General features: G+C 46.6%; 1 protein-coding gene across 1 annotated transcript in view; it reads right to left on the bottom strand.

The window, feature by feature from the left end:
- The window catches only part of HAO2 (hydroxyacid oxidase 2), a 28,026-nt gene extending 9,411 nt beyond the window's left edge, over positions 1–18,615 (bottom strand). The window contains exons 1-6 of the mRNA XM_028712899.2: positions 18,480–18,615; positions 17,619–17,761; positions 12,148–12,299; positions 10,536–10,819; positions 6,206–6,421; positions 3,482–3,640 (exon numbers count right to left, since the gene is read on the bottom strand). Of these exons, the coding sequence (XP_028568732.2) occupies positions 3,482–3,640; positions 6,206–6,421; positions 10,536–10,819; positions 12,148–12,299; positions 17,619–17,749 (942 nt within the window). The 5' untranslated portion in view covers positions 17,750–17,761; positions 18,480–18,615. The remainder of the gene's footprint in view (positions 1–3,481; positions 3,641–6,205; positions 6,422–10,535; positions 10,820–12,147; positions 12,300–17,618; positions 17,762–18,479) is intronic.
- Between the last annotated feature and the right edge of the window lie 365 nt (positions 18,616–18,980).

Genomic DNA, 18,980 nt, shown 5'->3' with positions numbered 1-18,980 from the left:
AGCAGTGGCGCAGGAAGTGGCTGAGGGGTCCTTGGATGGGACCACCCGAAGAGGGGGAGAGGGGCGAGACGGACATGGACGTGTTGGGGGACAACGTGGGGTTCGAGCATGAAGACAGAGAGATGGAAGCAGAGGACAGCGACGTTGACGAGTACATGGGGGATGAACTGTATCCGGCAAGCACCCCCGCGACGACGGAGCACCCAGTACCCGCACCGGAAGGAGGGGAGGGGGGAAGGGGGGGCTTCGAGGGGGGGATGGATGTCAGGGGTTCAGGAGCAGAGGGACAGGAGAGGGAGGAAGTAGAGACCGAGGGAGAGGAATCTGAGGGAGAAGTCAGCGAGGGTAGCCATCCGAGGTCTCTAAGTCTCTCCAGTGAATCAGAGGATTCACAGAAAGGGGCCCCAGTGGTCAGAGCCAGGGGGTTGCCAGAGGGAACACCCCAGGAAGGAGGGGCCAGAGGGGACTCAGAGAGCAGCAGCTGGAAATCGGGACCAACTTTCCCATCGGAGAGCAGTAAGGGGGAGGAGTCCCAAACATCGGCAGCAGGCAGCCTTCCGTCAGCGGAAGGACATGAGTCAGGGTTAGCCACGCCTGCATCAGAGAGCGAGGTAACGGTCAAAAGGAAGGTCAGGGGCAGCGCGCGCGCGCCAAGTTCAAATGTACAGGAGGGGGGCGCAATGGGCAGTCCGGAGAGAGAGCCGGGTCCCAAAGCCCGCCGGAGAGAAGGGGAGGAGTCCGAAGGGTCCGCTTCCGAGGCATCCCGGAAAGAAGGCACCCAGGGGGGTAGTAGGACCCAGAGGAGGAAGGAGAAACGTAGAAGGTGGAGTAAGGCCAGAGTCTTAAGCTGGTGTACAGGGGGCGGAGACTCAGACGAGGCTTCGCTGGTCTAGGGTTTAGACGTAGAGACGCACGCTAGTGTTTGGAAATGGAAACTAAATGCCAATAAAGACTTCTGTACAGTTCTAATGGCTAGCGTTGGTCTTCTGTGAGCTGAGACCGGGAGGCAGTCTCTGACATTAAGTTTTTTAATGTTTATCTTTTTCTTTATTATGTTTTTATATGTGTTGGAAGCTGCCTGGAGTGATTGGGGCAACCCAGTCAGACGGGTGGGGTATAAATAACAAAATGATGACGATGATGGAATAGGACGTCCCTATTTTCATCGGGAAAATGTTACAGGATACGCAATGACCACACCTGGCCTTGTGGACGGCAGGATCTATACTCGATCTAGACTGGAAGCAAAATCTTGAGGAGGAATCCTAATTATTCTGGACTGAGAAAACCCTTTGCACTACAAATGCGTTGGTGTCTATGCAGCCTTACTAGCAGAAATTCAAGCCGGCGTGGCAAAAGAAGGGAGGACAGTGAATTTCTAGTTTGCGAATAGTAGGGAGGTCCTGGGTAAAGACAAAATTCTGGCTATGGGCCACATATGCAAAAGATCAAATGCTCTTCCGTACAGTGTGCCGGACTCAACTAACTGGTCCTGCTAGCGCAAGCTCATGCAAGAACTTCCATAAGCACAATGGGGCCTCCTCTTCTCCCTTTGCACCCCCGAATTGCCAGGAGGGGCGTTCAGGAGAACCTCCAGGGCAGCATGCGGGGGGAGATGCGGTTGCTCCACCAGGCAAGAGGATGTTCTGGCGCCGACCGAATGTTCGTAACAGGGCGACCTTGAATTCCTCCCACTGGTTCTTATCCTTCACTGAAGGAACTAGTCACGTTATCTTGACTTTGAGAACAGCTTGTATGTCTGTCTCGCCCTCCTGCAGCTGGCTTTCCATTACGTTTTTTCCACAACTCCTGAAGATCAAGGAATCAGTGCAGCAAAACAATATTGCCACTTCTTTTGCTGAGGAAGAAAGCTAACTGCTCTGTTAAAAAAATAAAGCAAAGAGAAGAGCTATGGCGCATAAGAGACCAGGGCTGCAACCTAGCAGGGCCTTTTGCATCGGTGCAAAAGGAATGAGAACCTGCCTTAAGCCTCAGTTATTGTCTGCTGCCTCGTGCTTCGTCTTTACTGATAGCTAACATGTTGCTGCCCCTTTAAAGAAAAACAAGAGGGAACCATGGGGAGGGGAGCAGCAGACTCCAGGGCAGTTGATTGGGGAGGGGGCTCTCTCAAACAGCTTGGGTGGGTTCTAGATCAATCATAGTTTGATTTGTTTGCATCTCCCTGGATAACCCATGTTCCGGGTGTCTATTACCATCTGGAATGAATAAATGCAGTAGCTCTTGGGGGCGCGCGGATAGCCTGTGAGCCTAGTAAAATGATTAGCTATGATTATGCTTTTATATATTTATCTATATCCCCATCTTTTTTCCTAACAGGGGTTCAAGGCGGCTTACAGATTAGATAAGAACAGTTGAAAACATAGAGGAAAATAATTCCATCACTACTGGTGGTGATGGCTGTCCGCTCTGGTCCGTAGACTGGAGTGTAGCCTGTACACAGAGCGGGGCCTTCATTTTGCAACGCAAGCACCCTATGTTGTTTTGCAAGTTGGTTTGGGAGCTGCTATTTTGCAAACAGATCTCCCTCGTAGATGGTAGCCCCAGCCTTATGGGCTTTACAGTGGTACCTCGGGTTACATATGCTTCAGGTTACATACGCTTCAGGTTACACACTCCACTAAGCCAGAAATAGTGCTTCAGGTTAAAAACTTTGCTTCAGGATGAGAACAGAAATCGTGCTCCAGCAGCGCGGCAGCAGCAGGAGGCCCCATTAGCTAAAGTGGTGCTTCAGGTTAAGAACAGTTTCAGGTTAAGTACGGACCTCCGGAACAAATTAAGTACTTAACCTGAGGTACCACTGTACAGTGGTGCCCCGCAAGACGAATGCCTCGCAAGACGAAAAACCCGCTAGACGAAAGGGTTTTCCGTTTTGGAGGTGCTTTGCAAAACGAATTTCCCTATGGGCTTGCTTCGCAAGACGAAAATGTCTTGCGAGTCTTGCCATTTCCCCCCCGCTTCCCCCCCTTTTTCTAAGCTTCTAAACCGCTAATAGCCTTTTAGCAGCTCAGCCGCTAAGCCTTTAATAGCCGCTTAGCCGCTAATAGGGTTGCTTCGCAAGACGAAAAAACCGCTAGATGAAGAGAATCGCGGAACGGATTCTTTTCGTCTTGCGAGACAGCACTGTATTGTGACATGTGGCTTCAGAGTAACAATCAGAATTATGAAATGGATTGAGAAAGTGGTGTTATAGCACACGTACCTGGACTGAAGCTTATTGGATAAATCAAGATTGCACTGGCTGAACGATGCACCACGCTGGAGCCCAAAACATGCACGCATTATAAAATCAAAGGCAAGATGAGATGGACCATGTGCAAAGGCCACACATGTGTAAAGGGCAATGCAGAATGCCCCATTTCGGTCACTTGTTTGAAAGGGACCGCTGTTCATCTGCAATTTCTTGCTATAACTTATAAGCCCTAAACGGTTGCTCAGGCATACAAACTGTATATTTATTCACCTTATAGGCCAGACCCCATATAGCAGGCCTTCCGATGAAGACACATTTTGCCCCGAGCGCCAGCGCTTTCAATACATCACTTCCTGTTCGTATCCCGCCATCCAAATAAACGTCAATTTTGTTTTCGACTGCGGCTACAATTTCAACTAGAGCATCAATCTGCAAAGAAGCAAATGCGAAACACATAGATGGGAACTGAGGCATAAACGTTCAAGAACCAAGATTTGCCCTCTGTTATTTCACAGATATCCTTGGAACATGGATCTCTCTTGGAACTCCTATCTGCCACCATCACACCAATGCACTGCTAAACATTAACGAAGGCTCTACTCCACCTAGTGTCTGCTGTTTCTGTTTATTTTATTGATAGTCTGTCCAGCCAGGCTATTTAAAAGCCAAGAGTATTCTGTTTGGGGGCTGGTCCACACCAGTGTGTACTGTGTGTTTGCAACTGTTTGTGTTGTCATTTAATTTGTGCAATCCACCCAACATTACCCTCAAACAACACCAATACTTCCCCCTGCAAAATTCAAGTTTGTGTGATATGAGGATAATCCAAACGTCAGAGAAAATTGGGTTCCAAACTGCTCCACTCAGAGTCACGGATTATTATTATTTGACAGTGTTTTTGGACGGGTGGATCAACCTCAGTTTCTGCTACTCCCTTTTCTATGGCCATACACCTTTCCATACCTTTCACACCCAAAGGTTGCTTAGCCCTGGAAAGATATAGGCTGCTTCTCTCTGCTGTGTTCAACATGGGGATATAATGCATGAACTCCTTTATGCAGCCTTTGGGCAAGAAACCTCGGAACACAGAATGGTCAAGAGGTTGGAAGATATCTTCCCCTATTGAATATGCTGTTGATTGCAAGGAAAAAATAGGTATATAAAAGGGAGAATTCCCTGGCTACCAGGATTCTGGTTTGGGGCAGGCACTCTTTGGTGAGAGAAGCCCAACAGATTTAAAATCACAAAATATGCAGCAAAGCAAACTGTGAAAATACAGGCCGTCAGATCTTTAAAATGTGCCTTTCCAAGTTCCTTTCAAAGTCCCTCTCTTCTCCTAGCATAGAAAAAGACCGTATGTTTGGTAAGTTTAAAAACTGTTTACTTACGAACTCTCCAAAGGTCAGGTTCATGTACATCAGCTAGAAAAGCTGCACAGGCAGCAAACTGTGGCTTAGTCACAAAGTGGTAAAAGGTAAAGGTACCCCTGCCCGTACGGGCCAGTCTTGCCAGACTCTAGGGTTGTGCGCCCATCTCACTTAAGAGGCCAGGGGCCAGCGCTGTCTGGAGACACTTCCGGGTCACATGGCCAGCGTGACAAAGCGCATCTGGCGAGCCAGCGCAGCACACGGAACGCCGTTTACCTTCCCGCTAGTAAGCGGTCCCTATTTATCTACTTGCACCCGGGGCTGCTTTCAAACTGCTAGGTTGGCAGGCGCTGGGACCGAGCAACGGGAGCGCACCCCGCCGCGGGGATTCGAACCGCCAACCTTTCAATCGGCAAGTCCTAGGCGCTGAGGCTTTAACCCACAGCGCCACCCGCGTCCCGTCGTAAAAGTTCCTAAATAATTGGTGTAAATCTCAAGAGAGGCTTGTTAGAGCCATGGGTTGAACTTGGAGCAACCAGCTCAGACCTTCTCATATACCAAGCTTCTCAGGTACTTCTGAGGTACAACAATAGGCTTGATTACCCTAATCCCAAGATAAAGGGGTGTGACCTGGCTAAGCCTGGCAGAACAGTTTACTCTATGGCATTAACCCCTTCATGCACTCATTAGACTTAAGCATGTTGGTTATATGAGGCTGGTTTTCCCACATATGCAACATTCTTCTGTGCACTCTGTGGGCCTTGAACCTGCTCCAATAAAGGAGCTTGTTTTCCACCTTCATACTGCACAGACATAAATGATTCTGTTCAACTTGTGCCCTGATTTTCTCCTTCTAGCTGTTTCTGCATTCATTTATCTTTTAAATCTCTGAAAGTCACTAAATGTGCACTCTTGATGGATTCTCTTGAAAACACAGAACCAAATAAACATAAGTCTTATAAGTCTCTGAAAGAAGCAATGGGTCAGATTCTTATCTGATGAAAACAAGCCGTTAAAGCTTTGTTTAATGACGTCCAACGCTGCCGAAGTGGTCCACAAACAGACGTAGTGAATAGTGTTTCCGGACATCCCCACTGTTTCATAGAATTCTTCTTCAGCACGGCAGAAGGATACAGAAATGTTTCATAAACTGCAGATGAATTATAGAAACGATGTTCACTACGTCTGTTTCATCAGATAAGAATCTAACCCATTGCTTCTTTCAGAGACTTTCATAGTCTACAAAGACTTTCAGAGACTAAAAGACATGTTTATTTGGTTCTATATATTCAAGAGAATCCATCAAGAGTGCACATTTAGTGACTTTCAGAGATTTAATAAGATTTCTGTTTATTTGGTTTCTCATATTGTTCAATGTTCCGTATAGACTATATAAAGAGTTTATATTGATATTGCATTGTTGTACTTGGTCATCGTGTTGCCTTGGATATCACTGTTAATTGTTTGCAACACAGGAGTTTAATTGTTTGGTTATTCATTTATCTTTGGACAGATTCAATTGATATCCTGCTCCTTTGCATCGGTGCACACAACCAAGTAAACCACAGCTGTGGACATGAACAGTTTTGCACATGTTAAGTGTGATAGATAATGACCTGTCCCTTACACTTGCAGGTGTCCCATCCAGCTGTCTTCCTCCATGGTTGGACACAATAATCCCTTGAACTCCATGGCTCAGGGCCAGCTCTGCATCTTCCTTTGTCAGAATTCCCTTGATGATGAGAGGCAGGCGTGTCACTCTCCGTAGCCAGGAGATATCATTCCAAGTGACAGAGGGGTCTATGCTGCCAGCAGGCACCCCATACTCTGAACAGTCTTTACCCTGAAGGAGAGGAGGAAAAGGGAGTGTCACTGTTGCTCACACTGTTGGTGCAACTCTTAAACAGATCCCTGTCCTGCTAGGCTTGGCCATAAACATTTTGAGCTTTTGTTACAATCAAGCACTACGTAAAGGCTGCGAAACAAATATACAGTGGTACCTCGGGTTACAGACGCTTTGGGTTATGCGTTTTCAGGTTGCGGACTGCGGGAAACCCAGAAGTACCGGAAAGGGTTACTTCCGGGTTTCGCCGCTTGCGCATGCGCAGAAGCCCTAAATATAAGCCGTACTTCCCCCCAAATTCTGACCGTGAAAAGTTAAAGTGTGGCTTATATTTGTGACCTTACGGTATGCAGCTGGCGCCCGCACCGCGTGCAGTTCCCCACCCTCTCCTCCAAGGCTAAGAAGGGAGAGAGTGAGGAAGGGGAAAGGCCGATGGCAACACAGCACCGCCCCCCCCCGCCCCCAGTATGCAGCCAGGAGCAGCGAGGAAGGGAGCAGCTTATATTTGAGAATTTTTTTCTCCCCCCCCCCCTCCAGTTTTAAAGCTGTGGCTTATAATTCAGGTGTGACATATTCGGGCCAATATGGTATTGATATATTGAACAAATATGGAGTTTTTTCCTGTATGGCCTCTTATTACCCCTCTGGTAGTGGGGTCAGGCTTGGCTATACAGTCATACCTTGAAAGTCAAATGGAATCTATTCCGGAAGTCCATTCGACTTCCAAAATGTTCGGAAACCAAAGCGCGGCTTCTCATTGGCTGCAGGGAGCTCCTACAGCCAATCGGAAGCCACACCTGACATTTGGGTTCCAAAGAACGTTCGCAAACCAGACCACTCACTTCTGGGTTTGCGGCGTTCGGGAGCCAAAACGTTTGACTCCCAAGGCATTCGGCTTCCAAGGTACGACTGTATTCTTTGGCTGAATTTCTCATTGTACATCTGTTTTGCATGCAGAAGGCGCCGGGTTCAATCTCTCATATCTCCTGGTAGGGCCCCATCTGAAGCCCCAAAGAGCAGCTGCCAATCAGTGTGGACAGTACTGAGTGAGATGAACTGACTTGATCTATGGCAGCTTCCATTGTTGCCCTCATCCTGGGGTGGAGATTGGACGGACGGGGGGGGGGGGGCGAAGGAGAGCAGAGATTGGGGTGGGCGGATGGGATGGTGCAGGGGATGGGCAGGGTCCTGCTTTGCCCTCCCGAAATGTGGGAGGGTATGTTATAAGGGTATGAATCCCTAGCTGGAATTGAGATTGCCGGAAGAAATATCAACAACCTCAGATATGCAGATGACACAACCTTGATGGCAGAAAGTGAGGAGGAATTAAAGAACCTTTTAATGAGGGTGAAAGAGGAGAGCACAAAATATGGTCTGAAGCTCAACATCAAAAAAATGAAGATCATGGCCACTGGGCCCATCACCTCCTGGCAAATAGAAGGGGAAGAAATGGAGGCAGTGAGAGATTTCACTTTCTTGGGTTTCATCATCACTGCAGATGGTGACAGCAGCCACGAAATTAAAAGGCACCTGAGAGATTTCACTTTCTTGGGTTTCATGATCACTGCAGATGGTGACAGCAGCCACGAAATTAAAAGACACCTGCTTCTTGGGAGAAAAGCAATGACAAAACTAGACAGCATCCCAAAAAGCAGAGACATCACCTTGCCAACAAAGGTCCGTATAGTTAAAGCCATGGTTTCCCCAGTAGTGATGTGTGGAAGTGAGAGCTGGACCATAAAGAAGGCTGATTGCCGAAGAATTGATGCTTTTGAATTCTGGTGCTGGAGGAGACTCTTGAGAGTCCCATGGACTGCAAGAAGATCAAACCTCTCCATTCTGAAGGAAATCAGGCATGAGTGCTCACAGGAAGGACAGATCCTGAAGCTGAGGCTCCAAGACTTTGGCCACCTCATGAGAAGACTCCCTGGAAAAGACCCTGATGTTGGAAAAGATGGAGGGCACAAGGAGATGGGGACAACAGAGGACGAGATGGTTGGACAGTGTTCTCAAAGCTACCAGCATGAGTTTGACCAAACTGCGGGAGGCAGTGGAAGACAGGAGTGCCTGGCGTGCTCTGGTCCAGGGGGTCATGAAGAGTCGGACATGACTAAATGATTAAACAACAACAACAAATGTTATAAGGAACCTGCTCTGTTTGCTTTACAGGAGCAGGAGAGAGTGCTATCCAAGACAGGCAGGAAGCTGAGAGCCCCTGAAAGCTGTAGACTGAGAAGGCCTCAGAGGCGTGAGCATCCATCCCAACGGGAGTGACAGAAATTTTAGCTAGGAGGGAAGCAATGATCCCCTTCCCTCCAGGTTAGAAAATATTTGATTGTTTTTCTTTCCCTTGTCTGTCCTCCAGTGGACGCCAGCAAGAGTGCAGCAACTCCAAGGCCTCACAGAGCCAAGAAAGCTTCCATTTGTTTTGGGTTGCATAACCCTTGCCTTGAGCAGATGAGACCAACAGTGTGTCCAGTGGTCCAAAAGTCAATTTCTGCATGTGGTGTAGAGTGAAGTGAGGGGCAGATGGGGCTTGTCAACTTTAGAAAGGTATCCCATCTCAGAGAAGGAAAACTCAACCTCTATTCCCTTGCAGGATATCTTCTGGAGAAGAAATGGGTCAGGAGCAAGCCCTACACATATCCGGAGTGGAGTCCCTAAGACGGTTGGATGGTGCCTTGTATGCCTGCTTATTGCAGCTCCTGCAGCCCAGCTGGTGCCAAAAACATTGGTCTGCTTTTCTTTGGACCAAATCAGTGAGGCCGAGAGGGAGGTTTTGTCATCTGGGCAGCCCAGGACTTCCATACTTGTGCTCTGGGGAAGTCACTTTGTTTCTGCTATTGCAGTGGTTTGACTTCACCTCTGGAGGCACACTCCGTTGTCTCTCAAGCCAGACAGAGGCCAACAAACCTGTTTTCCCGTTTTGCCACCATTTTGTGCCATCCCAAACACACTTTGCTGCCTTGTCCCGATGTCCAGCCTGGCACTGCCCACACCTTGCTGGCTGTTTCTCCACAATGGTGTGGATGTCTCAAGTTACTCTGCCCATTCCCTAGACGGCTTTTGTATGGGATTCCGCTAAAGCTTTACAGACCTTGAAAGCAGGGGGATTTTGGGAAATGATCTACAATGAACTGAAGAAAATGTTCAAAATGACATTTGTTAAAAAAACCAGAAGCATTTCTGTTAGGGATTGTAGGACAAGACCTGCCAAGGAAAATAAAGAATTTATTTATGTATGCAACAACAGCAGCGGCAAGAGTCTTGATAGCACAAGGATGGAAGAATGAGAAAATCCTGACAAAAGAACAGTGGCAAGAAAAACTGATGAACTATGCAGAACTGGCTAAATTGACATATAAACTGCGAGATAAGGACATCTGTGACTTTAAACAAGAATGGGAACTTTTCACAAATTACTTAAAAGGACAACAAAATGAATTTGACTCCTTGGCAGGTTTTGAATAAACATACACAGATTTATTGATTGATAACATGGCAGACAGATAACAGAAGGATTTGTATAATTTTGTAGCATGCAGAGAATAATATGTTTTGAGAAATCAGAGAGAGGAACTGAGGGGAGTGTTTGGGGGAGGGGTGGGAGGTTTGAGGGGTGGGTGGGGAAAAAGGGGGAGGAAATAATGAATAGTATATGCTTTGACATGTACTATTGATGCTTTTGAATTCTAGTGCTGGAGGAGACTCTTGAGAGTCCCATGGACTGCAAGAAGATCAAACCTATCCATTCTTAAGGAAATCAGCCCTGAGTGCTCACTGGAAGGACAGATTGTGAAGCTGAGACTCCAATACTTTGGCCACCTCATGAGAAGAGAAGACTCCCTGGAAAAGACCCTGATGTTGGGAAAGATGGAGGGCATGAGGAGAAGGGGACGACGGAGGACGAGATGGTTGGACAGTGTTCTTGAAGCTACCAGCATGAGTTTGACCAAACTGCGGGAGGCAGTGGAAGACAGGAGTGCCTGGCGTCCTCTGGTCCATGGGGTCATGAAGAGTCGGACATGACTAAACGACTAAACAACAACAAAATATGTTTTAACATGTTGTTGAATTGCTAATAATTTTTTTAAAAAAACAACAACAAACAAACCTCGAAGGCGCCTTCAAAGTTCTTCAGCTTAACGGCAGACAAGAACCGGAAGTTGTTGCGGATGTCGTCGCGCCTCTTCCCCGTGTAGGGCACGTCAGCTGTGAGCACCAGGGCCTGGAAGCCAGCTGCCTCTGCCCTTCGTACCAGTTGCTCCGAGATGGTTCTGTCACGGTGGATGTAGAGCTGGAACCACCGGAGAGCAGCAGGCGCAGCAGCAGCAATCTCCTCCACGGAGCAAGAGGCATAGGAGCTGGCAATGTAGCAGGTCTTCATAGCTTCTGCCGCTTTGGGAAAATATGGGGATGGGGGAAGGAAAATCTGAGCCTAGTATGCTGGGTTTGACTGCTTTGGCTCATAGAATTACTGAACTGTTGAGTTGGAAGGGAACAACCCCCTGCTATGTGGGAATCTCAGCTAAAGCAGCTATGATTAGTGGGTCAGTTCTCTAATTCCTGTTATTTGTTTATTTTATTTCCTTACAGAGCACGAACGGTGGAATGGTACCGTTGACAGAGAAAAGAGGGAATTTCAAAAAAAAGTTTATTTATGTATGCCACTACTGTGGCTTGTGTTTTGTTAGCCCCAAAATGGAAAACGAGTGAGGTCCCAACTAAAGAAGAATGGCAACGTAAGTTGACAGAATATGCACAACTCGCATATTAACATATAGAACAAGGACATATGTTTAAAGAAGATTGCAAAACGTTTATTGAATATATATGGGAAATAATTGTGTCCAGCTGGAAACACTGGCAGCATTAAGGTAAATTCAACAGCGTAAACAAGTTTTGATGGATGCAATAACGGAACACTGAATGGTATAGTTTTTGTAAAATATGCAGGGATTTATGAGATGTAAAATGAACCACAGAAAGAGAAGAAGGTAAGTCATTGATATCTTAAGGATGTAAAATGAGTATTTTAAATTCATATAAAACAGAAAATTTAATAAAAATTATATATTAAAAGAGAGAGAGAAAAGAGGGAATTAAATGTCCTCAGACATGCGGAAGTCTTAGCAGCCAAGCCTCTGCTAAACGGCACTCACTCTGTCTTCTCCATCTTTTGTAATATGGCGCCCTGTGCGAGGCCAAAATTTGGCTCCCCCTAATTGATCTTCTCCGTTATGGATCTTCTCAATTTTGTGCCCCCTTGGCTTGGTGCCCTGTGCAGGGGAACCGCCCCACCCTAAATCTGGTGCTGTGGGTGCAATCTTTGTATTGCTGAAGAGAGCTACAGTCTTCCCTACAAGACTGAGCTGTACACATTGCCGAAGGATTTCCCTGTTGTGCTCTGACGAGGTTCTCTCTGGACCTCTCCAAAGCGGTATTTCAGACTTGCCTTTTTGCAGAGCGTTTTAAAAGCCTTAATACGATCTGATAAACTTGAAAGGCACTTGATTCTAAGGCAAGGCCGCTAGCTTGAGGGGGAGGGGAAACCAGGGTTGGATTCAGAGGCAAGTCCGTGTGTGGCACAGCTGCCGCTTGGATAAGGACCGTGCTGTGTGGATGACATGAAAAACATGCACGCACGGGATGATGCGCTAAATCCACTTTCAGCTGCCCTGTGTGCCCAACCATTGTTTCTCAGCAAGAAGGAGACCCCAACATACCTCTAGCTGTGCTCAGCTCTCCATCTGGCCAAGCCAACCTATGGAAGCCGGTGGGAGCAATTCCCACAGGGAAGCTGATTTCAGTGCCAAGGATGGTGGTCCTTGTATCCATTGCAGACATGTCGCGCAGAACGCGTGGGCGAAAGCGAACCCTGCAGGAAGAATTAGATGCGGGATGTAATCCACTGGGAGCAGTCAAGTACAACATTCCTTGTTTTGCTAGAGTGGACATGCAAGGGAATGTTTGGTCCAGCCAGTCGAAACTTCCTGTTCCTCTTGGCCTGGAGCATCCTTCCTTGCATGGGACTAGTGGGTGGGCGTGACCTTTCCGGACTTGGTAAAAGGACAAGGCATGCTGCCACTCTCTCTTTTCCATCTTCCTTTCATCCTGTCAACTTCCTGGAATGAACTGCTGGCTGCCAGCCAAGCAGTCCCCCAGGTTATCTCCCATATGGGGTAAACCTGTTTGTACAGGTTTGTAAATTTAAGCCTAAAGGCTGCCTTCAGGGATCAGACTGTGCTCTGCCTGATCGTCAGTAGACTTTCTTTTTATTGTTTATGAATAAGACTGTGGTGTCTTTATTATTTTAGGAGGGATTCAAGGGGTCTTACCAGGAAAATATTAAATCACATTTCAATCTGGAAAAGCCAGATTGATTTGCGTATTGTCTTAAGAAACTCACACGAGTTTGCAACTGCTGTGTAAAGGGGAATGCACTTTGCTGAGTAAAGGAACTTGCTAGCGCAAGTTAGGAACGCTATTAATCAACAATACAGTGGTGCCTCGCAAGACGAAATTAATTCGTTCCGCGAGTTTTGTCGTCTTGCGATTTTTTTCGTCTTGCGAAGCACGGTGTCGGGAAAGTTTTGGAAAAGCTTCAAAAATCACCAAAGTCTTTAAAAACCTCAAAAAAGGCTACCACACCGCGTTCTATGAGTTGCTCCTCGAAGTCAAGTCGCAACTGTATTAACGGTGTTAAGAAAAAGGAAACAAACTTGCAAGACGTTTCCGTCTTGCGAAGCAAGCCCATAGGGAAAATCGTCTTGCGAAGCAGCTCAAAAAACAAAAAACCCTTCCGTCTTGCGGGTTTTCCGTCTTGCGAGGCATTCGTCTTGCGAGGTACCACTGTAAACCTGTTTGTACAGGTTTGTAACTTTAAGCCTAAAGGCTGCCTTCGGGATCACACTGTGCTCTGCCTGATCGTGAGTAAACTTTCTTTTTATTGTTTATGAATAAGACTGTAGTGTCTTTATTATTTTAGGAGGGATTCAAGGGGTCTTACCAGGAAAATATTAGAACACATTTCAATCTGAACAAGCCAAACTGAATTGCGTATTGTCTTAAGAAACTCACACGAGTTTGCAACTGCTGTGTAAAGGGGAATGCACTTTGCTGAGTAAAGGAACCTGCTAGCGCAAGTTATGAAGGCTATTAATCAACAATATATCCTCTCCTGCCACCCTGAACATTCCCACACCAGAAATAGCTGAAACAGCAGAGCTGGCAGGTGTTCCTTCTGCAGGCGGAAGCCCTGTCAATCTAATCTAATTCAGCCGTTCATCCTGACAACTAAACAACTCAGGTATCCCTTTCGATGGAGAATATCCCATATTGCCCTTCCCCTGTCGATGTGTGTGCTCAGCAGCTGCTCTTGGCTTTTCTTCTTTTGAAAAACTTGCAGCAGAGTTTCCTTTTTAATTGAGTATCTTTATTATTTACAATAATTTACATGGGTCTAATACAACGCAGGTGGCACTGTGGGTTAAACCACTAAACCACAGAGCCTAGGACTTGCCGATCAGAAGGTCGGCGGTTCGAATCCCCGCGAGTGGGTGAGCTCCTGTTTCTTGGTCCCTGCTCCTGCCAACCTAGCAGTTCGAAAGCACGTCAAGTGCAAGTAGATAAATAGGTACCACTCCAGCGGGAAGGTAAACGGCGTTTCTGTGCGCTGCTCTGGTTTGCCAGAAGCGGCTTAGTCATGCTGGCCACATGACCCGGAAGCTGTACGCCGGCTCCCTTGGCCAATAAAGCGAGATGAATGTCACAACCCCAGAGACAGCCACGACTGGACCTACTGGTCAGGGGTCCCTTTACCCTTTACCTTTAATACAAATAAAACAACATAATCCTTTCTCCTTCCAGCCATCTGGCCAGAGACCTAATGCTGACTCATGCTCATTTGCACACTGACTCTTTTCACTCGCTACACTCTGACCCTTGTTAATCATATGCCTTTAATATCGTCTCCTGTTGCTGGGCAGACTTTTCCTGTTGCCTAGCAACCTGTTCAAGACCAATTACCAAGTTTCTGGAATATTCCAACATCCCCCAAGTGAATATAAAACATATATAATAAGCTGGCTTATAATCAGTGCGTGAACGGCTTTATTCTAAGGACACTGTGCTCAAATATTTCTAGTATTGTCTTATGTTAAGTTCTACTGTTAATTTGTTAATGTAACTTTGTTTTCCCCCCTGTTTTGCATTCAATTATAAAATCCTCATTATAATTATTATTAAGAGTAATATAAATTAGATAACTTTGTGGAGATCTTTGGGTAACAAGTATAATAAATAACAAAAAGGGGGGGAAATGTATTATTCAGGATATGTTCATGAAGATTTCCATATTGGCAAATGTACAAAATGCACGGCTGATTAAATAATGGACATTTTATTTTATTTTTCTATTGAAAAACCAGCAACAAACCATCCTTACGTGTTCTGCTCCACTTGGAAAATGGTGTGATAAGTATTAGTGTGGCAATTAGCATTAGAAAAAATAAGAAAAATTAGCATTAACCATTAATGCTTATTACCCCACAATGTGTGTGTGTGTGTGTGTGTGTGTGTGTGTGTGTGTGTGTGTGTGTTTAGGGAGAATTTGTGGAGACTCTGACTGAGGAGTCTCACTACTTGCACGTTGCAATCTTGATAGCAATTGGGGGGGGGGATCTGTAACAATTAAATACTACAGAGATTGCTAATTATATTGTTACTGTCACATGGAATTAGATGCTTTGCTGAACGGTGAAAAAGCTATACTGGAGTCAGGGGTGAATCTAATCTGTTATGTATTGAAGTTCTCACCCTGGCCACCAGGGGTATTGTGTATATAGTTTTCACTCAGGTCCACGTAAGTTAATCTAGGCAGGAAACCCTGGGTTGTTGTTGTTACAATGTTGACAGCCGGCTGCCTATAAAAACAGGCCGGCTGAGCTGTTTGCTGTTCATTTTTTTTTTAAAAAAGATATTTATTAGAATTTTACATGAGCTGTTGCAGTTCAGTTCAGTTCCAGCTTACGATAAAGAACCACTTGGAGAAATCTCTGTGTCGACTGCTATGTCCAACCGCAACTTAATATAATCCTTGCGATCAAACAAGAGTTATTGAGAGTTCAACCTTTTTGGAACTTCTCTCATGAGGTCACAAAGGGCACAAGCAGCTGGTTTCATTGCACTGTGAAAAGGCCCTTTTCAATGTAAACACAATGATATTATGGGGTGGGGGGAGCAGCGGCGGAGCAAGCTGATTGGGTGCCTGGGGCGGTGTGCGTGCCTTGCGCCCAGGGGCGGTGCCAGCTGCCTGTGAGGGCAGGGCCCCAGCCACCCACAGGACGGGGTGGAGCAGGACACTCCGCAGGTCTTTGGAGGCGTCTGTCTGCCTCCTCCCACTCAGCCGCCCTATAGCTGGGGGGGAGGGGGAGGCAGAGGGCAGACCATTTGGGGCAGCACAGAGTCTGTGGGCACCTAAGTCACTGCATCACTCCCAGGAGAGACGCATGTCTCAGGCACGCTGCAGGTGAGTGCCTCCCGATATTTTGTCACCTCCCTCAGTGGTGACACCTGGGGCGGCCCGCCCCCACCGCCCCTCCCTTCCTCCGCCCCTGGGGGGGGGAGGCTATTCCTGCAACTGTTCCCAGAAAGCACCAGGCACTTGGAGAAAGCACTTGTGTGGGTGTTCAGAGGCTTGAAATGCTTGCTATTGTGTCCCCCCCCCCCCCCGCCCATTGGGTAGACGTTATGAGATTTCTTGGGTGTCTTGATGTGCTCAACACATATTGTTGCAGTAGAAATGGGATCTGGCTGCAAGGCGTGGAACAACTCTGAAGAAGAAGAAGAAGAGTTTGGATTTGATATCCCGCCTTTCACTCCCCTTCAGGAGTCTCAAAGCGGCTAACATTCTCTTTTCCCTTCCTCCCCCACAACAAACACTCTGTGAGGTGAGTGGGGCTGAGAGACATCAGAGAAGTGTGACTGGCCCAAGGTCACCCAGCAGCTGCATGTGGAGGAGCAGGGAATCGAACATGGTTCACCAGATTACGAGTCCACCGCTCTTAACCACTACACCACACTGACATCTGCAAGTTCAGATCCAGCCACCCTACTGCAATACCTGCACTGTGCCACACAAGTGTGTGAGAACTGGAATGGAGCACTGAAAACAAAACTTTGTGGGATACAGAGGCATCAGTTCTTCCCAATTTTGCTGCAAATGATTCACTTTCCCAGATCATACTTCTGTTTTGATAGATACCAGATCAGCCATTTGTGACTGAGTTTAACAAAGTCAGTCGGTGGAAAGAGATGCACGTGAATGCTTGCACCCGGATTTACGTATAAGCTAAACAAGCTATAGCTTAGGGCCCCACTCTCTTGGCCCCCCCCCAAAAAAAACAAAGAAAAAAACCCCTGGATATACATTTCCAAAATATAAGATAAAAAAACCAAATAAAATAAAACCTACATACAGCAACAGTGTTTTGTGTTGCGTAGTGCATAGACTCCTATGATGTAACTAAGGGCCCCGTCTGCTAGCCTGCTCCCTAAAATATCACTTTGCTCATTTCCATGCATATAGCATATATTCAACACAAAAAAAGTGACAAATTGTTGTTGACAAAGGACACCTGGGCATATAAAGGGCCCCATTACCTTCAGTAGCTTAAAGGTAAAGGTAAAGGGACCCTTGACCATTAGGTCCAGTCGTGGCCGACTCTGGGGTTGCAGCGCTCATCTCGCTTTACTGGCCGAGGGAGCCGGCGTACAGCTTCCGGGTCATGTGGCCAGCATGACTAAGCCGCTTCTGGCGAACCAGAGCAGCGCACAGAAATGCTGTTTACCTTCCCGCTGGAGCAGTACCTATTTATCTACTTGCACTTTGACGTGCTTTCGAACTGCTAGGTTGGCAGGAGCAGGGACCGAGCAACGGGAGCTCACTCCGTCGCGGGGATTTGAACCGCCAACCTTCTGATCGGCAAGTCCTAGGCTCTGTGGTTTAACCCACAGCGCCACCCGCGTCAGTAGCTTAGGGTCTCATCAAATCTAAATCCGGATCTGCTTGCACCGCCAATGTCTGGCGTAAGATTTCAACCCAGAGCAATCTGGCCAGTCCACAATGCCTCACGTGAGCGACCATCTTAACGCGAGTGCTAACCTTCCACTCGCCAAAGGTGAGCCTTTATCATACCTTTTGAATGCCTTGAGGTTTTCTTCCAGGGTACTACATTCATCAGCGCCAGTGGCAACAAAATCCCAGGCATCTTTGGGGAGGTGCTGCTTAGCATATGCCTCAAAGTCTGACAAACAGACCAGGGCCATCTTAAATCAAAGCTGCAGTGGAGAGAAGACAAAGATGACAAGTACAGGCTATAAATGAGAGTCCTGGAGTTGGCTTGATGGGGAAATGTTCTTACAGACATGCACAGTCACACAGTCGCTGCCCCTCTTCTTAGCTGATCTGTGCAGATTAGCTGGAAGAGACAGGATTCTATGTGCTTTCTGCCCAGAGGTGCTGCCAGGTTACAGGGGGCCCAAGACAGCGTACCTTCAGAGAACATTATTTATATCAGGGCAATGAATGGAATAACAATAACAACAATAATATCATCTATTCCAGCAAAATATAAAATATTCCGGCAAAATATAAAAACATAACAAAACATCAAACATTAAAAACTTCTCTATGAAGAGTTGCCTTCATATGTCTCCTAAAAGTCATAATAATATAATTAGAACAGAGTCCGCTTTGAATACCAAAATTAAAACCCACCTGAACAAAATGGTCTTTCTCTAATAAAACACTGAAATAATTTAAATTACAGCCTTGGAACAAATCACATAGGGTGGCAAAGGTAAGGGAATAATTTGCATGTGTGAATGAGTCACATTGCACATCATTCACACCCGAAATGTAGTGGTGTCTTCTTCCACTGCAAATCACATAATTATCGGGAGAAAGCAAGTGCTGAATCCAGCCACAGATTTTTCAGTAACAACCTTTATCCACCGCCCACTGCCCACAAACAACCTCAGGTGAAAAATTACTTGCCTTTAGTGTGAGCACCACCAGCAAGCTAGACCATTGCTTCAGTGCGGATTTTCAACTGAATGTCGTGCTATCCCTTTGTGAACACAGCCACGCCTTGATTTGTGTTTGGCTGAGGGGAGATGGGGACATTTCAAATTGAATACATCACCGCAAAAGATTAAAGCTTAACTTTCTAGTAAACTTTGGACTGTTTGTGCTGGTCTGAATGTGCTCTCATAACGAAACAGTTCTGCCACGCCACACACTAGCTGTGCATTCCATAGTTCTGGAATCCTTCTCAGATGGTAAATTGTCAAAATAATTCAGGCTGTAACAAAATTATTTACCACAGATATGTCGTTCCTTATTCTCCAAGGAGCTTGAGATGGCTCATATGGTTCCCCCCATATCATTTAATGCCAACAACAGCCCAGTGAGGTAGGTTAGGCTGAGAGGCAGTGATTAGCCCAAGGTCACCCAGTGATCTTCATGGCCATGTGGGGATATGAACCCAGGTCTCCC

This window comes from Podarcis muralis, chromosome 17, assembly GCF_964188315.1.
Source record: "Podarcis muralis chromosome 17, rPodMur119.hap1.1, whole genome shotgun sequence".
In the NCBI taxonomy this organism is placed as follows: domain Eukaryota; kingdom Metazoa; phylum Chordata; class Lepidosauria; order Squamata; family Lacertidae; genus Podarcis; species Podarcis muralis.
Note: the sequence above shows the minus strand (reverse complement) of the source record. Positions and strands in the feature narration are given on the sequence as shown.